The following is a 24973-nucleotide window of genomic DNA, read 5'->3' as shown; positions in this document are numbered from 1 at the left end:
GGACATGTGAGCAATACCGTATAAAAGTTGTAGATACTTGCCTATTGTGGATTGAGAAAAGCGAGTTGTTCTGTTTGTCGCCGTTTTCCCTACCTTCAGACTACAATAATATCACCTGACAGTCTTCAGCTGCCTGGACCGTGACGACATCGGGTATCTTCTCGTACCGCAGGCAATTAGACTGCAGAGTTAAAATATTTGATTAATGAAGGGGACAGGGAGAGATTACAGACCGGTAACAGACAGACAGCTGCTATTAAACGAGTTGTATTCTTCATAATATAACAAAATTCGTGGCAGTCTCGCTAGACAAAAGTGGAAACTTGCCAGACACAAATCTGAACTACACGGCTATCCACAGGGTTGCTGTGGACCAAGCTCAAAGTATATGAAAAGACATAGAAACATGACTAGTCTAGTCTCCAGAGCGAGTGTTGATCAGAAAATGAGACATTAACTCCGTAATTTAGAATCACTAGCGAATGTAATGACCCAGGAATAGACAGACAATTCGAGTACGCAGACATGGGCAACGTCACAAATCTTACTACAGTAAGACTGATGAAACGGAAATGCTGATTTCTTGCGGTGCAGATCAGTATCCCAATCATGGAAAAGTTTGCTGTGAATGGTTTGACAAAATCTGTTGTTTCCAAGGCGGTGGAAAGCAACACACGTATCGCGGAAACAGCGGCAATTAAAGCACCGATGCTCACGGAGTGATGTGAACCAAGAACTGCAACGAACTGAGAGTGAGAAGGTGTCTCTCAGTAGGTCTGTTACCTCGGACACCGCACGGCTGTGTGCTTCCTCCGATAGATAATGGTTCCTGGACTCCTCTTGACTGGAAGATGGCATTGCAGATTTTACTACAGATTTCTGCCGAGGGACATTTCTGCCCTCCCAACGCGCAGTCTGGTGATCCTGGAGTCTCCTCAGTTGTCTGACCACGGGAGGTGTTGCCTTGGCTTTTGTTTGAAACTAACGGTCATTGGAACTCTTGCATATTTGCTCCATCTTGAGTGTTTCATAAATTAAATGAATGATGATCATGAAAACTGTTCTGTCCACACTGCTGAAAGTCCTCTACGTAGGTGAGCTATCGGCAGTTTCGCTTGGCTTCAAAAAATTTCTTTTGATGTATAAATGATCGAATTAAATTCATCGACTTTTAACTACTTGCTTTACTTAATTCCATAAACAGTCTGAATCTTTAATTGGAAAGGTGATTATAATTTTATTTAACTCTCTCTCTCTCTCTCTCTCTCTCTCTCTCTCTCTCTCTCTCTCTCTCTCGCTCTCGCTCTCGCTCTCTCTTTCTCTTTGTAAAGGGACTGGGCTGAACAGCGGATGAGATACCACTACGTGCTCTAAACTCCGCCGAAAAATCTCTGTGCTACAACTTCAAGTCAGTGCACTAATTAAACTCCAGTGAGTGGATAAAACAGCTTAAATTGCAAAAAAAAGAAAAGAAAAAAAGAGACGGTTTCTTTCCTGAATACCAACAGGAGAGCAACAGCAAACGTCTGATCTTTATGTCGTTATGCACTTGGACAATGGTTAGCCAATGACAGTTTGCCACCAAATGCAGTCTCCTGTAACTCACAGAGACGCGGGGGATAGCCGAGCGATCTAAGGCGCCTTGCCACGGATCGCGGAGGTTCGAGTCCTCCTCGGGTATAGGTGTGTGTGTTGTCCTTAGGGTAAGTTAGTTTAAGTTAGACTAAGTAGTGTGTAGCCGGCCGCTGTGGCCGAGCGGTTCTAGGCGCTTCAGTCCGGAGCCGCGCTGCTGCTACGGTCGTAGATTCGAATCCTGCCTCGGGCATGGATGTGTGTCATGTCCTTAGGTTAGGTTTAAGTAGTTCTAAGTCTAGGGGACTGATGACCTGAGATGTTAAGTGCCATATTGCTTAGAGCCATTTTTTAAGTAGTGTGTAAGCCTATGGACAGATGACCTCAGCAGTTTGGTGCCATAGGAACTGAGCACAAATTTCCAAATTTTTGTAACCCGCAGCAATAAATAAACCCTTTTACCGTTACAGTATTTACTGGACGCTAATATTAACACAACTATAGTCGCCGGACATTTAAAGTTCCTGAAGTTCAGAGTCTGTCACAGGGTGCAACCAGTGACACTTGATAGCACCGTGAGCTAGTCTGTAGAGCGTTCCATGCGACGTAGGTCACGGCAGCAAAACAGATATCCACAGGGAATGTTCGCAAATCTATCAACTTCAATCGAGCACTGTTGACAGAGTAGATCGTAGATATTCCCGCAGAAATAGAGGAGGGCGAAATGAATTCGGCAGAGTTCAGCAGAGGGGAGCGATATTATACTCTTGAGTTCAGCGGTAGTGGCGGTATGAAGATGGTGGCTCAGCATAGCTGACAATGGAAATGAGCGTTTGGCGTCGTTGGCCGGGAGGCCCCTTGCGGGGCAGGTCCGGCCGCCTTGGTGAATGTCTTATTACATTCGACGCCACATTGGGCACCTGCGCGCCGGATGGCGATGAAATGATGATGAAGACAACACAACACCCAGTCCCTGAGCGGAGAAAAAGTCCGACCCAGCTGGGAATCGAACCCGGGCTCCTTAGGACGGCAATCCGTCACGCTGACCATTCAGCTGTCGGGGCAGACATAGCTGACAATGATCTGCTTGAGGTGGTTGCCCGAAGAACAGACTTTTTTTCGTTCATGGAGTAATATATTTATTTTGATTTTTTACATTACTATTATCAAATTACATTACACTGATCTGCGACGCTCGGATTTCTGCCTCTGGTCTTCAACGGTAGACCTCCTGTAACAGGGGGCGGGCAGCTCCCATTTCTGTGCGGGGAGTCATCCTGAAGCGGGCCTCAGCCTCTTGTTAGCGCGGCGTCGATGTTGGTGTTCCAATCAGCTTCCTTGGTCTTGCGCCGCCGTCTGACACAATGACGTCTTATACTTCACGGCGTACTGGCGCTGACTGCAGACTCCAGTCTGCTCTGCAGCCGGTTATATGGTCATTTTCGTGGTTCCCCAGGCGGCCACTTCGGGTGGCGTAGTTACCGCCGCTTGTGGCGGTGCCGCTATGCTCACGGTGTCCATGGTCTCTGTCACCGATGTCACCGATATGTCTTCGTCCATCGACGGCAAAGATAGATTAGATTAGATTAATTATTCGTTCCATAGACCCATAAAAGAGGGAATCCTCCTGGGTGTGGAACATGTCAGATAAACACATTACAAAAATGTAATTAGAAAAACTTGAGTTTCATTAATTTTAATGATCCTCAGTCAATAAACAGTAAAATTATGTACATGAAATAAAATTTAAATTTCTAATATTTACAGGTTTAATACTTACATCTGCTTTCATTAAATCCATCATTCAGACATTTGCTAGTTTCTTGGCTATTACAACCAAGTATTGTCAAAAATTAAAGTAAATTATTCATTTCAGTGATCCTCAGTTAAGAACAGTAAGATTATGTACAAGATTTAAAATTAAACTTCCACTATTTACAGACTTAAGACTTACATATGCTTTTCATACATCCATCATTCACACAGTCGGTAGTTACTTGTCTGTTACAACCAAGTATTGTCAAAAATTGAAGTATAATAAATTTTCGTTAAAATGGTCTACTGCACTTGTTGAGAAACTCATGGATGGAATAGAAGGAGTTGGCCACCAAAAATTCTTTTAAATTATGTTTAAATTGTGTCTTGCCTGAAATTAAAGTCTTAATGGCTGCTAGTAACTTATTGAAAATATGCGTTGCTCAAGAGTAAGTGATTTTAAACCTTTATGTATATTGTTCTTATTCCAAGTATTGATACTGGTTACAAGCAGTTAGTTGGAAAAAGAGATGTATTATTTACAACAAACTTCATTAAGGAATAAATATACTGAGAGGCTCTGGTTAAAATGCCCAGTTCTTTGAATAGGTTTCGACATGATGTTCTTGGATTTACACTACTCATTACTCTTATTATACGCTTCTGTACTCTAAAAAATTTTTCTCTGTTTGTGGACGTACCCCAAAATATGATACCATATGACTTATCTTAGAAGAAAGATTAAGCAAAGGCAAACCTACATTTCTAGCATTTGTAGACTTAGAGAAAGCTTTTGACAATGTTGACTGGAATACTCTCTTTCAAATTCTAAGGGTGGCAGGGGTAAAATACAGGGAGCGAAAGGCTATTTACAATTTGTACAGAAAGCAGATGGCAGTTATAAGAGTCGAGGGGCATGAAAGGGAAGCGGTGGTTGGGAAGGGAGCGAGACAGGGTTGTAGCCTATCCCCGATGTTATTCAATCTCTATATTGAGCAAGCAGTTAAGAAAACAAAAGAAAAATTCGGAGTAGATTTTAAAATCCATGGAGAAAAATAAAAACTTTGAGGTTAGCCTATGCCATTGTAATTCTGTCAGAGGCTCAAAAATGGCTCTGAGCACTATGGGACTTAACATGTATGGTCATCAGTCCCCAAGAACTTAGAACTACTTAAACCTAACTAACCTAAGGACAACACACAACACCCAGCCATCACGAGGCAGAGAAAATCCCTGACCCCGCCGGGAATCGAACCCGGGAACCCGGGCGTGGGAAGCGAGAACGCTACCGCAAGACCACGAGATGCGGGCTGTCAGAGGCAGCAAAGGACTTGGAAGAGCAGTTGAGTGGAATGGATAGTGTCTTGAAAGGAGGATATAAGATGAACATCAACAAAAGCAAAACGAGGATAATGGAATGTAGTCGTGTGATGCTGAGGGAATTAGATTAGGAAATGAGACACTTAAAGTAGTAAAGGAGTTTTGCTATTTGGGGAGCAAAATAACTAATGATGGTCGAAGTAGAGAGGACATAAAATGTAGACTGGAAATGGCAAGAAAAGCGTTTCTGAAGAAGAGAAATTTGTTAACATCGAGTATAGATGTGTCAGGAAGACGTTTCTGAAAGTATTTGTATGGAGTGTAGCCATGTATGGAAGTGAAACATGGACGATAAATAGTTTGGACAAGAAGATAATAGAAGATTTCGAAATGTGGTGCTACAGAAGAATGCTGAAGATTACATGGGTACATCACATAACTGATGAGGAGGTATTGAATAGAATTGGGGAGAAGAGGAGTTTGGGGCACAACTTGACAAGAAGAAGGGACCGGTTGGTAGGACATGTTCTGAGGCATCAAGGGATCACAAATTTAGCATTGGAGGGCAGCGTGGAGGGTAAAAATCGTAGAGATGAATACACTAAGCAGATTCAGAAGGATGTAGGTTGCAGTAAGTACTGGGAGATGAAGGAGCTTGCACAGGATAGAGTAGCATGGAGGGCTGCATCAAAACAGTCTCAGGACTGAAGACCACAACAACAACAACAACAACAACAAAAATGACATATTGGAGTGAAAGTAAGCGAAATATGCCAGTTTTTTTATATTTATATCTCATATGTCTGAGATTATTCGCATTGCAAACACAGACTTGTTTAGGCGCTTTAGCAGCTGGTTAGTATGTTGCTCCCAACTGAATTTATTATCAAGTTGTAATCCAAAAAACTGATAAAGAAACTTAAAGTGCTTACCCATATACAGTGGTACTCTTGAGGGAACTTGTCTTACGTGTCGTTGTTGGCTGTGATTGCAGATGAGGCCGAGCGTGCGGCGCATGCTGAGCGGCTGCTACCCGCCGTGGCAGCAGCTGGTGGACGTCCTCCAGAGGAACGACTCGCAGGCCCTGCGGGAGCTGCTGCAGGCTGCCGACATCTCCATCGACATGGAGCTGCCGGCGCCGCATCTCGTCACGCCGCTGCAGCTCGCCTGCAAGTAAGCACTACACGTCTACATCTACACCTACATTTATACTCCGCAAGCCACCCAACGGTGTGTGGCGGAGGGCACTCTACGTGCCACTGTCATTACCTCCCTTTCCTGTTCCAGTCGCGTATGGTTCGCGGGAAGAACGACTGCCGGAAAGCCTCCGTGCCGCGCTCGAATCTCTCTAATTTTACATTCGTGATCTCCTCGGGAGGTATAAGTAGGGGGAAGCAATATATTCGATACCTCATCCAGAAACGCACCCTCTCGAAACCTGGACAGCAAACTACACCGCGATGCAGAGCGCCTCTCTTGCAGAGTCCGCCACTTGAGTTTGCTAAACATCTCCGTAACGCTGTCACGCTTACCAAATAACCCTGTGACGAAACGCGCCGCTCTTCTTTGGATCTTCTCTCTCTCTTCTGTCAGCACGACCTGGTACGGATCCCACACTGATGAGCAATACTCAAGTATAGGTCGAACGAGTGTTTTATAAGCCGCCTCCTTTGTTGATGGACTGCATTTTCTAAGGACTCTCCCAATGAATCTCAACCTGGCATCCGCCTTGCCAACAATTAATTTTATATGACAATTCCACTTCAAATTGTTCCGCACCCATACTCCCAGATATTTTACAGAAGTAACTGCTACCAGTGTTTGTTCCGCTATCATATAATCATACAATAAAGGATCCTTCTTTCTATATATTCACAATACATTACATTTGTCTATGTTAAGGGTCAGTTGCCACTCCTTGCACCAAGTGCCTATCCGCTGCAGATCTTCCTGCATTTCGCTACAATTTTCTAATGCTGCAACTTCTCTGTATACTACAGCATCATCCGCGAAAAGCCGCATGGAACTTCCGACACCATCTACTAGGCCATTTATATATATTATGAGAAGCAATGGTCCCATAACACTCCCCTGTGGCACGCCAGAGGTTACTTAAACGTCTGTAGACGTCTCTCCATTGAGAACAACATGCTGTGTTCTGTTTGCTAAAAACTCTTCAATCCAGCCACAGAGCTGGTCTGATATTCCGTAGGCTCTTACTTTGTTTATCAGGCGACAGTGCGGAACTGTATCGAACGCCTTCCGGAAGTCAAGGAAAATGGCATCTACCTGGGAGCCTGTATCTAATATTTTCTGGCTTTCATGAACAAATAAAGCGAGTTGGGTCTCAAACGATCGCTGTTTTCGGAATCCATGTTGATTCCTACAGAGTAGATTCTGGGTTTCCAGAAATGATAAGATACGCGAGCAAAAAACATGTTCTAAAATTCTACAACAGATCGATGTCAGAGATAAAGGTCTATCGTTTTGCGCATCTGCTCGACCACCCTTCTTGAAGACTGGGACTACCTGTGCTCTTTTCCAATCATTTGGAACGTTCCGTTCCTCTAGAGACTTGCGGTACACGGCTGTTAGAAGGGGGGCAAGTTCTTTCGCGTACTCTGTGTAGAATCGAATTGGTATACCGTCAGGTCCAGTGGACTTTCCTCTGTTCTTCTCTTTCCTCTTCTCGCCCTCTGCACTTCGTAAGCGTCGAAAAAGTTTCCAGTGAAGCATCCAGAACACATGGTCGGATGTCAACATAACTTCGTATGCCCCACAGGCTGGTACGTAAACGATTAGAGTTGCAATTCTGTGGAACGGGTAGAACGGCGGCCAGAGTGCATGACTGTTGTTACCAGGTTTGGTAGGATATTTAAGGAGCATAAGCAGTGTCAGGTGCAGAGTGATCGCTGTGAAGGATACGGAGATGCCACGTATCGTGTGGTACAGCGTTATCAGGACATGACAGAGTTTCAAAGGGGCTTAATTTTGGGTCTCCATTTGGCTGGATGACCGAACTGTGCAGTATCCAGATTTGTTGATCCGACAGTGCCTGATGTTGGGCGGCATAGCATCGTGAGGTCACGGTTCCGGTTGACCACATCTGTCGCCGTATCGTACACCAAGCACTTCGTAACGCCTTCCCATCTGTGCCTCCCACCCGAGACTACCTATCATGTTGGTATCGCTTTGCGTTCAGAGACGAATCGCAGTTCTGCAGTTCTCCAGATGACCATATTCACCATGATGCATTGTTGGTATCATGTTGACAACCTTATTCTTTTTTGGTATTTGTGAAAGTACTGTTACAGGACCGCAGTATTCATAGATTGAAGAAGACATATTTCTGCCCTTCGCTACGGAAAAGTTTGATGGAAGCTCAGACTTTTCTTTCTCATAGTTCCAATATAAGTCAAATTACACCTCGACAACTCACTGAACAATTCCATACTTGAGAACCAGTTGTCCCCAGGTACATTTCTGTTACTTCCTTTGATTGGTCCAACAAACTGCATGACAACTGCTGTTAGTATGAGTACACACTGCGGGACGGCCACAGATCATTTTCCGGAATATATCTCCACATTCAAACAACAATGCATTTTGACATCAGCTAGAATGAACATTTTTATTCCATATTCACTTGATTTGGATGGAACGTGAATCATAAACGGACGTTTTCCATGGGATCCAACAAGTATCTCGTTCGCAGTGACAAACTATCTGACAGAGTAATTTTCTTGTGAAGCTCTTTTCAGTGAACTGAATAGCCAAGAGATGTGGAACGGTCTGTCTGTGAGTTTCCAGCCGTCACAGGTTGGTGACTCATCAAACTGAAGGCAACATATTGAAAATATTAGACGTTTCAGAGGCATAGTTACTCTGAAAATCGGTCTATCAGTGCCATTTGTAGCATGTACGACATCCAGATCTTCTTTGTTTGATTTTAACACTCCCCAGAAAAAAGAAAGACCTATGAGGGTATCTATTTCCATATTATCAGTTAGGCCTACTTTTTAAACAGAATTTCTTTTTGACTCAGCTGGCAATGATGTAACCCGCTCATTGGTTCTGAATACTTTCTGTACAATCGTTTCATCGTTGAAAAGCAATTCCCAAAATGTTAGAGGGGATTTTTTATTTTTGTTAGATGTCTGGCTGGACCACGTACTCCAGGAAAATGATTTGGGGCAATGTTGGTTTGTGGGGTCCTTACACGTATGCTCGGTGTTCTTGACCACTCGTCCCATACAGATAATTAGTTCCAGTTCGTCCATCATCACTGTCGTCATCAGCACTTTCATCACACTCAGTTTCATGTTCACTAGATTCACAATCGCTGTCACTTCCGCTTACGTCATCGATATCACTATTAGTGGTTCCTTCAGAGTAGCTGTAACATAAGTTGACAATTATTGAACTGTATGAAAAAAGACGTAAATTAGTTACAAACTATGGCGTGCATACACTTTATTCAACATGTAAACGCCACTACAGATATTCGGATTTAGGTTATAACATGGTCGATATGACTGCCATCATTGATGATGATGTGGCGCAGACGAATAGTGAAATTCTGCATGACCCGCTGAAGCGTCGTAACATCGATGCTGTTGATGACCTCCTTGACTTCCGGAAGGCGTTCGATACAGTTCCGCACTGTCGCCTGATAAACGAAGTAAGAGCCTACGGAATACCAGACCAGCTGTGTGGTTGGATTGAAGAGTTTTTAGCAAACAGAACACAGCATGTTGTTCTCAATGGAGAGACATCTACAGACGTTAAAGTAACCTCTGGCGTGCCACAGAGGAATGTTATGGGACCATTGCTTTTCACAATATATTATTATTATTATTTATGAATTCTCCCAATAACGGAAGACATTAAGCAAATGACATTAAGCAAATGACAATCAACTTTTTTTCTGGTTCTTCTTGTTGCTCCAATAGATCTTCATTCTTTTTGAGAAGGCTTGCTTTCGCTCTTCTGACCACTTCGGTCTGTACTGTTTTTGTTTTGGTTGCTCTGGTAAAACTTTCCACTTCTCTACTTTGTGCTTAAAAGTATCTCTGTCTGAAATATCGGTTGCTGTTATATCCGCGTTGGTGAGGTCTTTTCTAACTTCGATCATCCAAGGTGTTGAAGCTTTAAGTGAGGTTACGTAATTTATTAGCTTTCTGGTCAAACGGTTTTCTGGTAATCTGCTAAGATGACCAAAGAATTTCAGTCGCCTTTTCTTAAAATCAATTTCTATGTTTGAAAACTTTTCTGTTGTTTTGATTGTTTGCAGTCTGTAGCCATCTTTAGTCTGTCTCGCTCCTAAAATTTTCCTAATGATTTTTCTCTCTTCTTTTTTGATGTCTTCGAGTTCTCGCTTTCTGTTCAGTACTAGTGTTTCACTTGCATAGAGGACTGTTGGTTTTATGACGGTATTGTAATGCCGAATTTTAGTTTGTCTTGACAAGGATTTCTTGTTGTAGAGGTTGTGGACTAACCAGAATGCTTTTTTGACTTTTTGTAAACGATTTTGCTGTGATACTATTTCTTGGCCTGTTGGTTCAATGTATTCTCCGAGGTACTTAAAATACGGGATTCTATTGATTTTGCCATATTTTGTTTTTAAGCTTGCAATTTCTACTTTTGAACATAGGAATTCAGTTTTTTCAAATGAGATTTGTAGCCCAACTTTCTCAGCACATTCTTTGAGTGTGTCAATCTGTTTAATGGCGGTCTGCTCATCCTCCGCTAGTATTGCTAGATCATCTGCAAAAGCGAGGTATGGAATGTAAAGATTGTTTTTGGAAAAGCCAAGTGAAATTGGTTTCCAACACTCATTTTTCCGTAGTTGTTTCTCCCATTCCTCCATAACTTTGTCAAGAACGATGTTGAACAAAAGAGGAGAGAGTCCATCGCCTTGTCTCACACCTGTCTGAATGCCGAAGGGCTCCGAAATTTCTCCCATGAATTTTATTTTAGACTTCGTGTCAGTTAGTGTTTGTTTTATTAGTTCTCGTGTCTTGTAATCTAATCCCCTTTCTTCTAAAATTTGAAATAATGAGGGTCTATCTATTGAATCGTATGCTTTCTTAAAGTCTACAAATGTGCATACTAATGGCTTTTGTCTGAGAGCTCGCATTTTGACTATGGTTTTGAGGTTAAAAATTTGTTCTGGGCATGACCTGTTTGTTCTAAATCCTGCTTGGTATTCAGATAATTTTGATTCTAGTTGTTCTTGTGTTCTCTTCAGGAGACAGGCTGACAAAATTTTATAGGTGACTGGTAAAAGCGAGATCCCTCTATAGTTGTTCACATCTGATTTGTCACCCTTTTTGTGTAGTGGGTGAATTAGTGCGATCTTCCAGTCATCTGGGATTTTTTCGGTTTGCCAAATATTTTGGATAATGTGTGTGATTTCTCTGAGTGAATTTGGACCTAAATTTTTCACAATATATATAAATGACCTAGGTAGATAGTGTCGGAAGTTCCATGCGGTTCTCGCGTATGATGCTGTAGTATACAGAGAAGTTTTTAGCAAACAGAACACAGCATGTTGTTCTCAATGGAGAGACATCTACAGACGTTAAAGTAACCTCTGGCGTGCCACAGAGGAATGTTATGGGACCATTGCTTTTCACAATATATATAAATGACCTAGTAGATAGTGTCGGAAGTTCCATGCGGTTCTCGCGTATGATGCTGTAGTATACAGAGAAGTTACAGCATTAGAAAATTGTAGCGAAATGCGGGAAGATCTGCAGCGGATAGACACTTGGTGCAGGGAGTGGCAACTGACCCTTAATATAGACAAATGTAGTGTATTGCGAATACATAGAAAGAAGGATCCTTTATTGTATGATTATATGATAGCGGAACAAACACTGGTAGCAGTTACTTCTGTAAAATATCTGGGAGTATGCGTACGGAACGATTTGAAGAGGAATGATCATAATTTTGTTGGTAAGGCGGGTACCAGGTTGAGAGTCATTGGGAGAGTCCTTAGAAAATGTAGTCCATCAACAAAGGAGGTGGCTTACAAAACACTCGTTCGACCTATACTTGAGTATTGCTCATCACTGTGGGATCCGTACCAGATCGGGTTGACGGAGGAGATAGAGAAGATCCAAAGAAGAGCGGCGCGTTTCGTCACAGGGTTATTTGGTAAGCGTGATAGCGTTACGGAGATGTTTAACAAACTCAAGTGGCAGACTCTGCAAGAGAGGCGCTCTGCATCGCGGTGTAGCTTGCTCGCCAGGTTTCGAGAGGGTGCGTTTCTGGATGAGGTATCGAATATATTGCTTCCCCCTACTTATACCTCCCGAGGAGATCTCGAATGTACAATTAGAGAGATTCGAGTGCGCACGGAGGCTTTCCGGCAGTCGTTCTTCCCGCGAACCATACGCGACTGGAACAGGAAAGGGGGGTAATGACAGTGGCACGTAAAGTGCCTTCCGCCACACACCGTTGGGTGGTTTGCGGAGTATAAATGTAGATGTAGAATGGCTATTTTCAGCTCAGAAATGGTTTTGAGATTATTGTTGTACACTTTGTCTTTAATATAGCCAGAAAAAAGGAGTCGCGTGTGTTCAGATCCGGAGAATACGGCGCGAATCGAAGCCCATGCCCGTGGCCTCTGGGTACCCCAAAGCCAGAATGCGGTCCCAAAAGTGATCCTCCTGGTCATCAAACACTCTCCTGCTACGATGGGGTCGAGATTCGTCTTGAATGAACCACATATTGTAGAAATCAGTGTCGCTGTGGATAATGAAGATGAAATCATCGTCCAAAACCTTCACGTACCGTTGGGTAGTCACCATGCCATCAAGGAATATCGCACCGATTATTTCGTGACTGAACATTGCACACCACAGTCACCCGGTGAGGGTGAAGAGGCTTCTCGATCGCGAAAAGCAGGTTCTAAGTTCCAAAATGCGCCAATGTTGCTCTTGATGAACCCATCGAATTTAAATGGGCTTCGTCGCTAAACCAAACCGTATTGCGCATACTAATTCCCATCATGCCCCGCGGCCAACCGTCCCGTTTGAACGTCCTAATGCAAACAATTCAGAAGTGATCACGATTTTATTTCATATAGTTCAATAACTGTCACCCTGTAACTTCTTCGTTCATTTTTCTTAGTTTGGTAGCGCAATTCATGACACTGAAAATGAGTCCAAGGAAAAACAGCGTTTACTAAAGAGACATCTGGGTGGTCGGGACCTGATCACCTTTCTGTTAAAAAACTGAATGCTAAGGAATCAAAGGGAGACGCAAGTCAGTGCTGTTACACAATTGCAGCATTGGAGAAGAGAAATTTCAGCGCCTGTTACAGTATGCTTCGGTAGTTTTGCATCGTTATTGATTTTCATCAGTCGACTCCTGAACTTGCAATCACTGCTCTTTTTGTTAGAAATTCAAGAATTTTCAACAAATTTTGCTGTCACACGTTTCATACCTAAAACATCCGAAAAGTTTCGTGGAATGAGACAAATGATATGCCAACATCATCATCGACTACTCTAATTGTGATTCGGCGATCGTTCATAATTATTTTTTCAATTTTTGCCACGATTTGATAATGTACTGGGTCGTCCAGGGCGCTGTCATCTTTACGTCTTTACAGCTTTAATCAAAACGTTAACACAACTCGTTAACCATTCTTTTACTCATAGCGGATTCAACAAAAGCAGTACTTAACATGTGCAAACCCTTATTGCACTTTATTCAGTTCTAACAACAAAATTTGATACAAATTCTCTGATCGATTTTCATGCAAATCAAATAACCGCTGATACTACCAGACGGCATGTAACCTTTTTGACAGCTGACAACAGAATGAATATCGATACGGCTAACACTAGACACTGTACAGATATTTGTCAGGCATGTTCACCAACACAGGAACAAAATAACAGCGCGAATCGAACTAAATAACACGCGAAATTACAAATTACCCACTGCGTTTTGAACATGCCTCATATATTCCCCTATCTTTCAGTATATCGTTCTGTGTATCGTATCTTGTCTTGAAGAACCCAGCAAAAAAATTATTTAGTGTATCTTTCAACATAGTTTCTACCAGCAGTGCTCGACAGCTCTTAAATGAATCAGAAAATAAATCTTAAAGCAGCCAAAAACTATTAAATCAACAATGTTTAACGTTTTCCATCAGTTTCAGTCTTAGTCACGTCGACAATTCCATACCTATTACAGAAATGAATGTGTGAATGCTCAACATCTCCTCCCAAGCCACCGGAACGATTTCAGCCAGAATTGCTACCCATATCGTTTACTATCAAGAAATAATCGCTATGAGGATAAGAACCACCTGCGTATAAAAAGGGTGGGGATGAAAAAGATGTGTAGCCCACGACACGCGAATGCCCGGATTTTATTCATCCAGTGTTTGAGAAGGAGAGCACACAATGACTTTAAACAATTTTTACACATAACTTCGTACCTTCACGAAACCATTTCTCTCTTGCCAACCCGCGCAATTTGATGAATGGGAAAAGGTTTATTGCATATTACATTTCCATTGTTCATGCAGTAAAACAGCATCATCAGATATAACTCAGCTTATTATTTCTGTACTACAAACTGTATTCACGACAAATTTCGCAGACTGTGATTACGTATACCACTGAATGTACCTACAAAATTGTTTCATTGTAAGGTACATAGTTCCGGAGTCATGATTTTAGAAACACTGAGATGCGTGAAAAACTACTGCATCATGCGTGATTTGTATATTTATTATTTCTTTGCTACAAGTTGTATTCACGACACATTTCGCACGCCGGCCGCTATGGAAGAGCGGTTCTAGGCGCTTCAGTTCGGAACCGCGCTGCTGCTACGGTCGCAGGTTCGAATCTTGCCTCTGGCATGGATATGTGTGATGTCGTTAGGTTAGTTAGGTTTAAGTAGTTCTAAGTCTAGGGGGCTGATGACCTCAGATGTTAAGTCCCATAACGCTTAGAGCCATTTGAATCATTTTTTGAACACATAAAGCACTGAAAAGTGGACTATCACAATACAAATAATGCCAGTGACAGTGAAGACGCATAAAACTCTTTGTTTTTGGTGTAATAAAGTGTGGTTTATTTGAAAATAGTAGTTTTTGTGTCCATATTTTATATTTTGACACCCATATTATATGTACATATTTTGTCATTTTTAATACATGTGTACCCGAACCCTAGTAACATGCAAATTGCAAAATATTTGAATTCTGCGAGAGAGTTCTCCATTGTGCATGATGGTCACGTTTGTTCCAGATTAAAACATGACGTAGTGAATGAAGAGTCGTGTATTCAGATTCTGCTGGATGCTGGGGCAGACCCGAACAAGCCAAATGAGATACGAGACGGGTGTACGGCTCTGCACATCGCCGCAGAAGCCGGGAACTTCAGTGCAGTCATGACGCTGTTGAGAGACGGCAGGACTGAAGTCAACGCACTCAACAGCCGAGGGGAGACCGTGCTGCACGCCTTGGCCAACAGGCCTGAGCCAGAGACCTGCAGTGAGAAGACCAAGCTGAAGGAGTGCCTCGAATTTCTCTTAGAGGATCCCAAACTCGACGTAAACAGGCCGAGCCGCCAGAACAGAACAGCAATACTGAATGCTGCGTTGAAGGTAAATATTACGCTAAACGCTGTTTTAAAACCAGTTTTAGTTCATATGTTAAATTACGTTCAGAGCGTCAGACTGAAACATGTAGCCGCTGATATCTGGTAGTTTGTCGTTAATATCGAATTATTTTCACATTACCGCGGATAAAATTGGTTGACATTCTTGTCAATGGTTGTGGTTTTTGGTGTTTTCATAACAACAGAACCAGGGGTGAAGGCAAGGGAGGGGGGGGGGGGGCTACGAGGGCTATAGCCCCCACCCCCCAATGGAGTATCATATTACACTGGATAAAATGACTTCAGAAATCAGCGAATATGTTACTCCAACATATGCAGTCATTTTTTTATAATTATATAGCAATATAGGTTGCAGTGTATTTCAAACACATTTTAACAAAAGAATAAGAGCGGCAAATAGCTTACTATCTAAACCAATAAATATCATTTAACTTAAATAGGGATTCTTATTATTTATTAATGCACATTTTTTATCCTGAACTCCAAAGCAGTTACCAAAAACTACTTTAAGTAACGCCAAATTTTACCAATTTTTCGGTGGAGGACTCCAGCTCTCCTTTTGTTAAGCGATATTCCATTCCCCCAAACTCCCTCCCCCCCTCCATCAGCCCCTTCTTCCCCCTTACCAACTTTTAGAATCGCCTATGAACAAAACTGTAAACCTTATTGTCTTTCTGAAAGACACAGTTATTTAGTCACTGTGACAAGATTGGCATAATGACTTAAACCGACACCTGTGTAATAAAACAAATAACTTGTGATATCACATTTTAGTTCTGCAAAATACTCATCAAGCTACTGCCATCTTATTTTATTAGCTTGCTGACAATGTTATTTGTCAACCTACTCCATCTGTCCGAACAGGCCTCATAAGGACCAACGCTACTAGCCGACTGCTGTGTCATCCTCTGCCGTTAGGCGTCACTGGATGCAGATATGGAGGGGCATGTGCTCAGCAAACCATTTTACCAGCCTTTGTCAGTTTTCACAACCAGAGCCGCTACTTCTCAGTTTGTCTCACAAGGGCTGAAATCACCCCGCTTGCCAACAGCGCTCGGGAGACTCAGGTGGTCTGTCACCTGTTCACAGCGCTTATCGTCGGTGATCTGACTAGAAGCTGTGTTAGCACTGCGACAAGGTCGTTGGCTGTCAACATACACCACTTCTAAAATATTGCATACCAGTTGCCATCCTGAAGAAAAAGAAGTTGCTGTGCAGCTATTATCTAAGTAATATACCGTGAAATCACCAACTGTTTCAGTACAGTTTCTTCTTTTCACTCTCTAAATTAACTGCAGTGATTTACAATGTAGCTATCACTCAGTACTGCATACTTGCAGAGTCGTACCAAAATGCTCAGTGCACCCCTGGCAGCAGTGCCTACGCTGTGTCCTCCCCTTTCCCATCCTGTAATACTACCTTTCAGTAATTTTCCCTACAGATTTAGCAAATTTTATTTTGTAAGTGGGTTTAATGAAAATGAAAGTCCGCCCCCGGTAGCTGAGTGGTCAGTGCAACAAAATGTCAATCCTAAGGGCCCGGGTTCGATTCCCAGCTGGGTTGGAGATTTTCTCCACTCAGGGATTGGGTGTTGTGTTGTCCTAATCATCATCATTTCATCCCCATCAGTGCACAAGTCACCGAAGTGGCGTCAGATTGAAAGACTTGCACCCGGTGAACAGTCTACCTGAAGGGAGGCCCTAGTCTCACAACATTTATTTATCAAAATGAAGCGTTATTGAAAAGCATTACTGGTATCGTCTGCCATGCACAATCTGTCTTATCTTTTCTGCCTTGAAAATTATGGGAGCTCACCTGTCGAAATATTGCTGATTGTTGAGGACATTATCTGGTTTATTCTCAAAAGTTATTTGAACATTTGATACATTGGGATGAGGTCCAGTTTTAGAGCAAACGTACTGACTGGAGGGTTTAATAACCTACATATTCCCCCTCCCCCTTTTCTGCTTGCTTCCTCCACTGTCGCATCTTGCTTTAGTCATCAGTCAGCACAAATCGTGAGCTTTCGCTTAAATCAATGAATCAAAGAAATCAATAATGTTGAGTATGAATGAGCTGCATAGACGACTATTATGTGAACCAAATACTGCACACTGTTGCCACTTAAATCATGTTAGCGATAGCTGTATGTTATGGACAGATAAAGAAGAAGCGTTGAACGGCCTGCAGCCATTAGTGCTTTGCATCTGAAAGCTATCACAGACGCTGCTAAGTCTCACAGATCTTCTTATGCTGAGTCAACTGTAGTCATTTCTTCGTGTTACTGCTTGGCAAAATGACACTGTGACAACATGTGTTTGCAGTCGCGGGCCCATTGTAAGGCTTCATCTCGTAGGCAGGAGGTTGGAGAACTCAAGCTCTGCTTCTTCCATTTCTTCACAGATATTGCCTATCTCTATGCAGAGTCCCCCCCACTGCTACACTATTGATGGTGACTGATCTCACTTTTAATCCAGAGCAACGTTTCTTCTGAATATTTCTCAAGCTGAGTCATATACGACTTCGCGAAGTTGAACAGTTGTAGAAATGTTGTACTGAGTTAATTAACTTTTAACCATATTGATGTACATACCATACTGAATAAGGAACCATACTAGATGGTCTTACAAAAAATAAACTTTTCATGGGGGCATTTTTCTTCTTCATGAATTTTTCTAGAAATAGTAAGTCAAAAATTTGTGTTCTGCCTTACCAGAGTAGCTGATACTAGTTGCTCCAAAAAGTTCATTCTGTAGAAATCATGGACTATATCATGCTGAGAGATCTGACAATAAAACTGCAGACAAATTATGTTAACTGTTGCATAAGAGGTGGTCAAATGCAAAACGAGATAGATGGAAAAAAGTAAGTAAACTGTTTATGATTTCAAAAGTAACTGTGTAATACATCAATGCCTTCGTGAAAAAATGTTAACTATGGAACCTTGGTTTTACACATCCGAAGCAAATTGGCAGCCATTAATGTCTTTCTTCAGGGCTCCAAAAATATGGGAATTGTTTGGGGAGAGTTTGGGAATGTATGGAGGATGTGTAAGGGCTTTCCAGTGAACTTGTGCAGTGTAATCAAAACAATCTTGACAACATTAATAGCTATGGTGATTACTTTTGAAATAATAAACAATTTACTCACTTTCTTCCATCTGTCTCGTATTTGACTGCCCCTTATAACTTGTATGGGTGCATCCAGTAAGTACTTCCTTTCCTTTTTCAGTTTTTTGAGCTTTAAGTAATAATAAGTCTCAATAACATCCTCTTCAGATGAGCTCATGATTGCAACTGAAACAGGAACTTGATTTGCATTGTGCTGTGCCAAGTTGCATCATGGTTATCATATTATCCCAGTGGAAACACAACTATTGCACTGATAAGTGCCGTGTCATGTGATGCTTATTGGAATCTATCATATTGCACATCCTATCCTCAGTGTGAACGGTGCCATAAAGTTACCATAGTGGTAAACAAGTTACAGAGAAAGAAACACACAAACAGAAATAGAAATACAAAATAACATTTAATCAATTCCATTTAAATGCATTTCATGTCAAATTTGGAAAATATAATTAATCTAGTTTTTGCTGTGCTTACAAATACTTTCCAAACACTGGAAACTTATTTAAGTGACAGCTCGACCTACAGTCAGCAGCCAAAAGACCAGAAGGCTATTTCCATAGAAGCCTGCCATTCACTTCCTTATTATTACATCTACACCTAAACCAGAAAGCATCACAGTATTTTCCACAAATCACACACATCTAATTAATTTGAAGTGGTGTAATGTCTTACCATTTCTTGAGCTGGATGGCTGCTCACCATTCATGGTTACATTTGTTCACCGTTGTACCTACGTCATCTCTGGTTCTCTTGTCACCGACATACTCAATAGACTCCTGCCAACTTCTGTGTCTTTTTCAAGTCTCTTTCTCAACTCTCAGTCCTTTTTCCTGTCTCCTTGAATAGTCATCTTCTTACTGATCCATACAGTATACCCTCCCAATTGGCTGCCTCAGAATTGTTAATAACAATATTCTAGGATTGGTGTACATGATCTCCTTCTCTGCAAATGTTTCAAGTAACCAATGTTGGGCATTCCCGTGACTATTGTCGTGTGCAGTTCCTCTCAATCATCAGTTTGTCACTGTGGTGGGAAAATTCACCTGCTGCCACTGGCATAATATCCAGGTTACTAGTTGCTATGTTTGACTTCCACAAACTTTTAAGCTGTTACACAGTGCCAGCTGGAACATCAGCAAGTACTCTAGCCCAGTTTCTCTGAGAGTTTCTGTGGATGCTCTTCCAAAAGGAGCTACCTGCAAAAAATACTCAAACCACCTTGTTAGAACTCTTTGCCTGTTATTCCCAATTATTTCAGCACTCATATAGTAAAATGTAATATATACAACACAATCTGTCACAAAAAATGAAATTCAATACGTATGCCTTTGCATCCTGTACACAAAACAGAAAAAAAATTCTAGAAAGATACAGATTTAAAGAGCACCACACAGACAATCTACTTTTATGACAAAGGACATTCAGCATCTATAACTTATATCAGCAAAATGTAAAAAGCAAAATAAGAAAAGCAAGCTATAGAAAGAAAGAAAAACTTGCAATTTTAAAAATGTGTACAAATTTTACTGCTGAAGACAATTATCAAAGTGGAAGAAAACATTTCTAAAAAGTAAAAGTAAATTTTTCATTTTGTTCAGTGCTGTCAGGTGGATATCAAGAGTCGCAAATCAAACACGAAATCACAGTTGTCAGTGAAAGGCAGAAGTCAACACTGAAAACATATTTATTAAATGAACAAGAAGCACTATGTGCTTACACTATGTCGGCAATTGCTGCACAGACACTGTCTCCACATATGCGTACACCATCATTACTCTACCATGCAAACATTGGGGTTACACTCATATGCGCAATAACCCTAGGTTAGGTGTGGGGCGGCAGTGGGGTGAGTGGACTGCTGTAGCCTGTTGTGGGGTTGTGTACCACTGTGGTCTATGGTGGGGACAAAGCCTCTCCATTGTTTCTAGGTCCACAGTTCACTACCATACAATACAATACTAAGAAGCTCAAAAAGTGTTGTTTTGTTGCATGTTCTTCCACGATACTGCAGTAGTTAACAGGTAATAAATATGGCAACAGACACTTAGAAAGGCTAAATTGTGCTGGAATTTCATTCACATTTGTCTGTTACAACAGCATGAGACACTTCAGAATGTGGTTTTGACAATCTTCAGTGGGTGTCATTTACACTGAGTGATAGTTTGCACAGTCATTGTCAACAGGTGGCTTTCTGTGTGGAAATTGCTGAATCATCTATCTGTGACTGAAAGAACTTTTGGTACATACGTCATAGAAACTATCCAGTTCAGCAAAATGTTAGAAGAACATTCCACTGCTCAGAAGATCTTAGGGAAATGACTAAGCAGAAACTTTACCTCTTGCAACAGCAAGCTCTAATGTACAAGAACAAAGTTCTCTGAGTATGCTGTGCAAGTGCAACAGGATACAGAAGACAGGTTTTAACAGACATTGAAGTGCAAAATGTATGGATAAAACTAACCTTTTGTATTATGTGTCACTTTCAAGTAACATATCTTGATGAAACTTGGACCATACCTAGAGAGAACAGCTACACAACAGTACCAAAAGTATTTGAAATAAATATGCAATGAAACTTTTATACAAAGACAATAATTACACTGAAGTCACTGTGATTTATGATGGTCCCCTGGACATTGCAAAAGGTGGGGCATGGTTTTCAACAGGGTGTATGATCACCACTAATGGCTCTGCAGTATCCTCCCATGCTGACCACAAGGTTGGTAAAAAGTTCTTGTGGTAGAGCATTCCATTCCCCCATCATTATACTTGACAACTGGTGGTCGGTTGTTGGTGCATGTGGACATGCTGCATTAAGTCGTCCCAATGGATCCCAAATGAGTTCAATGGGATTGAAGTAGGGGGAACAGAGAGGCTAGCCCATTTGCTGAATATCCTCTCATTCCAATTCCTCCACCTGCACTGTTCAATGCGAGCTCACATTGTCATCCATAAAATTGCAGTCTCGGTCAACATCATGGCTTCCCACACAATAACATCTGGACCACCAAAACTACTCTGTTTGAAATAGTTTCTGTGTGCATTACATGTTCTTACCTCTTGCCACATGAAGGTTTGTCCAGCATCACTACTCAGACTGAATCTGCTCTCATCAAAGAAAAGCATGCGACCCCACTCCTCATTGGTCTGGACCCTATGCATCTGGGACCATTGCAAATGGTTCCATCAATGTGGAGATATCTGTGGAACACAACATACTGCTCATCAGGCAGAGACCATCCCCATGCAGTCACTGTGCCACTGTAGAGCATGCAATTGCATGCCTTTCGGTTCTGTTAAATGTGGTTGCAATTGCATCTGCTGTTTGTCATAGGTCTCTCCTTGCCTGTTGCACAATGGGCAGCTGACTGTGATCAGTGGCCTCATCTCCTTTGGGCAGCAGTGTTCATGGCTTGGAATGCTCCCCATGCACATGAAACAATGCTGTGAGCCCTACCAAACTCCTGGCCTATACTCGGCAAACTTTGTCCTCCTTCCACTTCCACAATGATTCTGCTCCATGTGAAGTCATCCAAATGTTGTCTCTGGGTCACGATGTAATGAAGAAAAACCACCACAGTGATCCATGATCCATAACTGCTTGCTTATTGAAACATACTGACTTTTCCCATCCTTTCAGCTGCCTCATGTTGTGGGACCAGCTTTCCCTTGCACTCTAGTAAAGCTGACCCCACACCATGTTACGTCCAGCTTTCTGTGCATGACTGGGAGACCTTTGGAAACATGCTCCCACTCTTTCATTCATTTCCACTGAATTGTTACTACATTATGTTAGTTTTCTGCCTTGCCCTTAAGTTTTGCAGAGTGGAGTAGATTGTCTTTAGTGATGAAGCAAATGTGGGATATTATAATGAACAAACACAATATATAAAATTGAGGTACTGGGAATCTCAGCATCTGAGATCTTTTCCAATTCCAAACCCATAGGTTTCTTCAGACATAGAATGAAGAAATGGTTGAATTATTGAGACAAAGTCATGTAGGATATTAGGGGCAACCAAAATGTTTCCATTTGAGGGCATTGCTGTAACATCTATGCAACATAGTGTGATTCTCCAGTGAATATATAAACACTGACAAGTAGGCAAGGAATTAGTGCAGTGTTTGTGTCTTTCAAATGTGTGTGCAGTAAATGCACGACATGAACTATGGCAACATTATTACCAAATGCATCCAAAGAGGACCAACGTTCTGTCCATCTCTTCCTGACTGCCGAAGGACAAACCGCAGTAGACACCCACGCGGAGAATGAAGAATGTGCATGGGGCAGTATGTCTGTTGAAAACTACTGTTGTGGAGTAGTATGCCATTTTCTGTGCTGGTCTGACGTGATGCAGGTTGATCTGGAAGGCCACCCTCAACCATAATGGGCAAGTGGGAGACGCTTGAGCATCTGTCATATAGTCCTGATCTTGCCCCAGGCAATTATCACATCAGCCCCTTAAAAAATGCCCGTGAAGGGTCCATGATTCCTGTTGAATGAGGATGTGCAGCAAGCAGTGGTAGACTTCTTCACACTGTGGGACATGGTGTTTTACGAAATGGGTATCTTCAACCTTGTGTTTCAGTACGATGATTGGCTCAATGCTCATGGCAATTTTGGCTGATGGTATACCAGTTCAGGATCGTACAGCCTTCAAATGGAAACTTTTTGATTGTTTCTTATAGATTACATAGTATTAGTGAGTAATTTCTGTATAATACAGATAACATCCCAAATAAAAATTTTACTTACAGCCAAAAGAAACTACAGATTTCACATTAAATCAGTAAACTATTGCAGTATTTTGCTATACACACGAAGATGAGCCATTGCTTTTCAGCAACACAATGAATCAGCTGAAGGCTTATTGTGAAGGATTCCTCTAGATGGCCCATGAACAGGTTAGTATAGGATGGTGCCATGCAGATGCCCATTGCACCATTTTGTGGTTATCTATTCATGAGCCTAGAGGAATTCATCCTAATCACTCAGGACACCAAGCACTTCACCTGGTCAAAATTCATTGACGATGTCTTCATGACCTGGACTGAGGGTGATGACATCCTACCCACGTTCGTCTAGGACCTCAACTCCTTCTCCCCATTTGTTTCATCTTATCTTCCCCAGCCCAACAAGCCACCTTCCTCCACTTCAGGTATAGGTACATCAGTAGTCTCCTCCATGGTGTAAACAAGGAATGACCCAATGATATACAGAAATGTAGAATCTCAAAATATATCCTTTATTTAACACAGTATAGTACACAAACATCAATCACTGTCGCTTGGCCCAAACTGTTTTGCACACATATACTTCACTTTGCGTTGCCATCACTGGTTAGTGATAGTCTTTGGGGCACTGTCCTCCCCCCCCCCCCCCCCCTAGAGTGTGTAGCACAGAAGAAGGGAGGAAGGTTTGTCAACAACCAACAGGCAGTGCTGTTACATCTACATCTACATCTGCATGGTTACTCTGCAATTCACACTTAAGTGCCTGGCAGAGGGATCATTGAACCATTTTCATACTACTTCTTTACCATTCCACTCTCAAATCGCATATGGGAAAAAGGAACACCTAAATCTTTCTGTTTGAGCTCTTATTTCTCTTATTTTATTATGATGATCATTTCTCCCTATGTACGTGGGTGTCAACAAAATATTTTAGCATTCAGAAGAGAAAGCTGGTGATTGAAATTTCGTAAATAGATCTCGCCGCAAAGAAAACTGTCTTTGTTTCAGTGACTGCCACCCCAACCCTTGTATCGTATCAGTGACACACTCACCCCTATTGCACGATAACACGAAACGGGCTGCCCTTCTGTGCACTTTTTCGATGTCCTCCGTCAATCCTACCTGGTAAGGATCCCACACCATGCAGCACTATTCCTGCAGAGGACGGACAAGTGTAATGTAGGCTGTCTCTTTAGTGGATTTGTCACATCTTCTAAGTGTTCTGCCAACAAAGCGCAGTTTTTGTTTCGCCTTCCTGACAATATTATCTATGTGGTCTTTCCAATTTAAGTTGCTTGTAATTGTAATTCCTAGGTATTTAGTTGAAATAACTGTTCCGCCAACAAAGCGCAGTCTTTGTTTCACCTTCCTGACAATATTATCTATGTGGTCTTTCCAATTTAAGTTGCTTGTAATTGTAATTCCTAGCTATTTAGTTGAAATAACAGCCCTTTGATTTGTGTGATTTATCGTATACCCAAAATTTATTGGATTTCTTTTAGTACCCATGTGGATGACCTCGCTCTTTTCTTTGTTTAGTGCCAACAGCCACTTTTCGCACCATACAGAAATTCTCTCTAGATCATTTTGTAATTGGAATTGATCGTCTGATGAGTTTACTAGACAGTAAATTACAGCATCATCTGCAAACAATCTAAGGGGGCTGCTCAGATTATTACCTAGATCATTTATGTATATCAGGATCAGCAGAGAGCCTATGACACTACCTTGCAGAACGCCAGATATCACTTCTGTTCTACTCGATGATTTACCATCTATCACCATGAACTGTGGCCTCTCTGAGAGGAAATC

At 41.8% G+C, this 24973-nt stretch overlaps 1 protein-coding gene across 1 annotated transcript in view; it reads left to right on the top strand.

The window, feature by feature from the left end:
- Nucleotides 1-24973, top strand: part of LOC126194168 (transient receptor potential cation channel protein painless-like) — a 144687-nt gene that overhangs the window by 105445 nt on the left and 14269 nt on the right. Inside the window, exons 2-3 of the mRNA XM_049932744.1 lie at nucleotides 5642-5820; nucleotides 14925-15282. Coding sequence (XP_049788701.1) covers nucleotides 5642-5820; nucleotides 14925-15282 — 537 coding nt within the window. The remainder of the gene's footprint in view (nucleotides 1-5641; nucleotides 5821-14924; nucleotides 15283-24973) is intronic.

Source organism: Schistocerca nitens, chromosome 1 (assembly GCF_023898315.1).
Source record: "Schistocerca nitens isolate TAMUIC-IGC-003100 chromosome 1, iqSchNite1.1, whole genome shotgun sequence".
Classification (NCBI taxonomy): Eukaryota; Metazoa; Arthropoda; class Insecta; order Orthoptera; family Acrididae; genus Schistocerca; species Schistocerca nitens.
The sequence above is the reverse complement of the archived record's forward strand: the minus strand, read 5'-3'. Positions and strand labels throughout refer to the sequence as shown.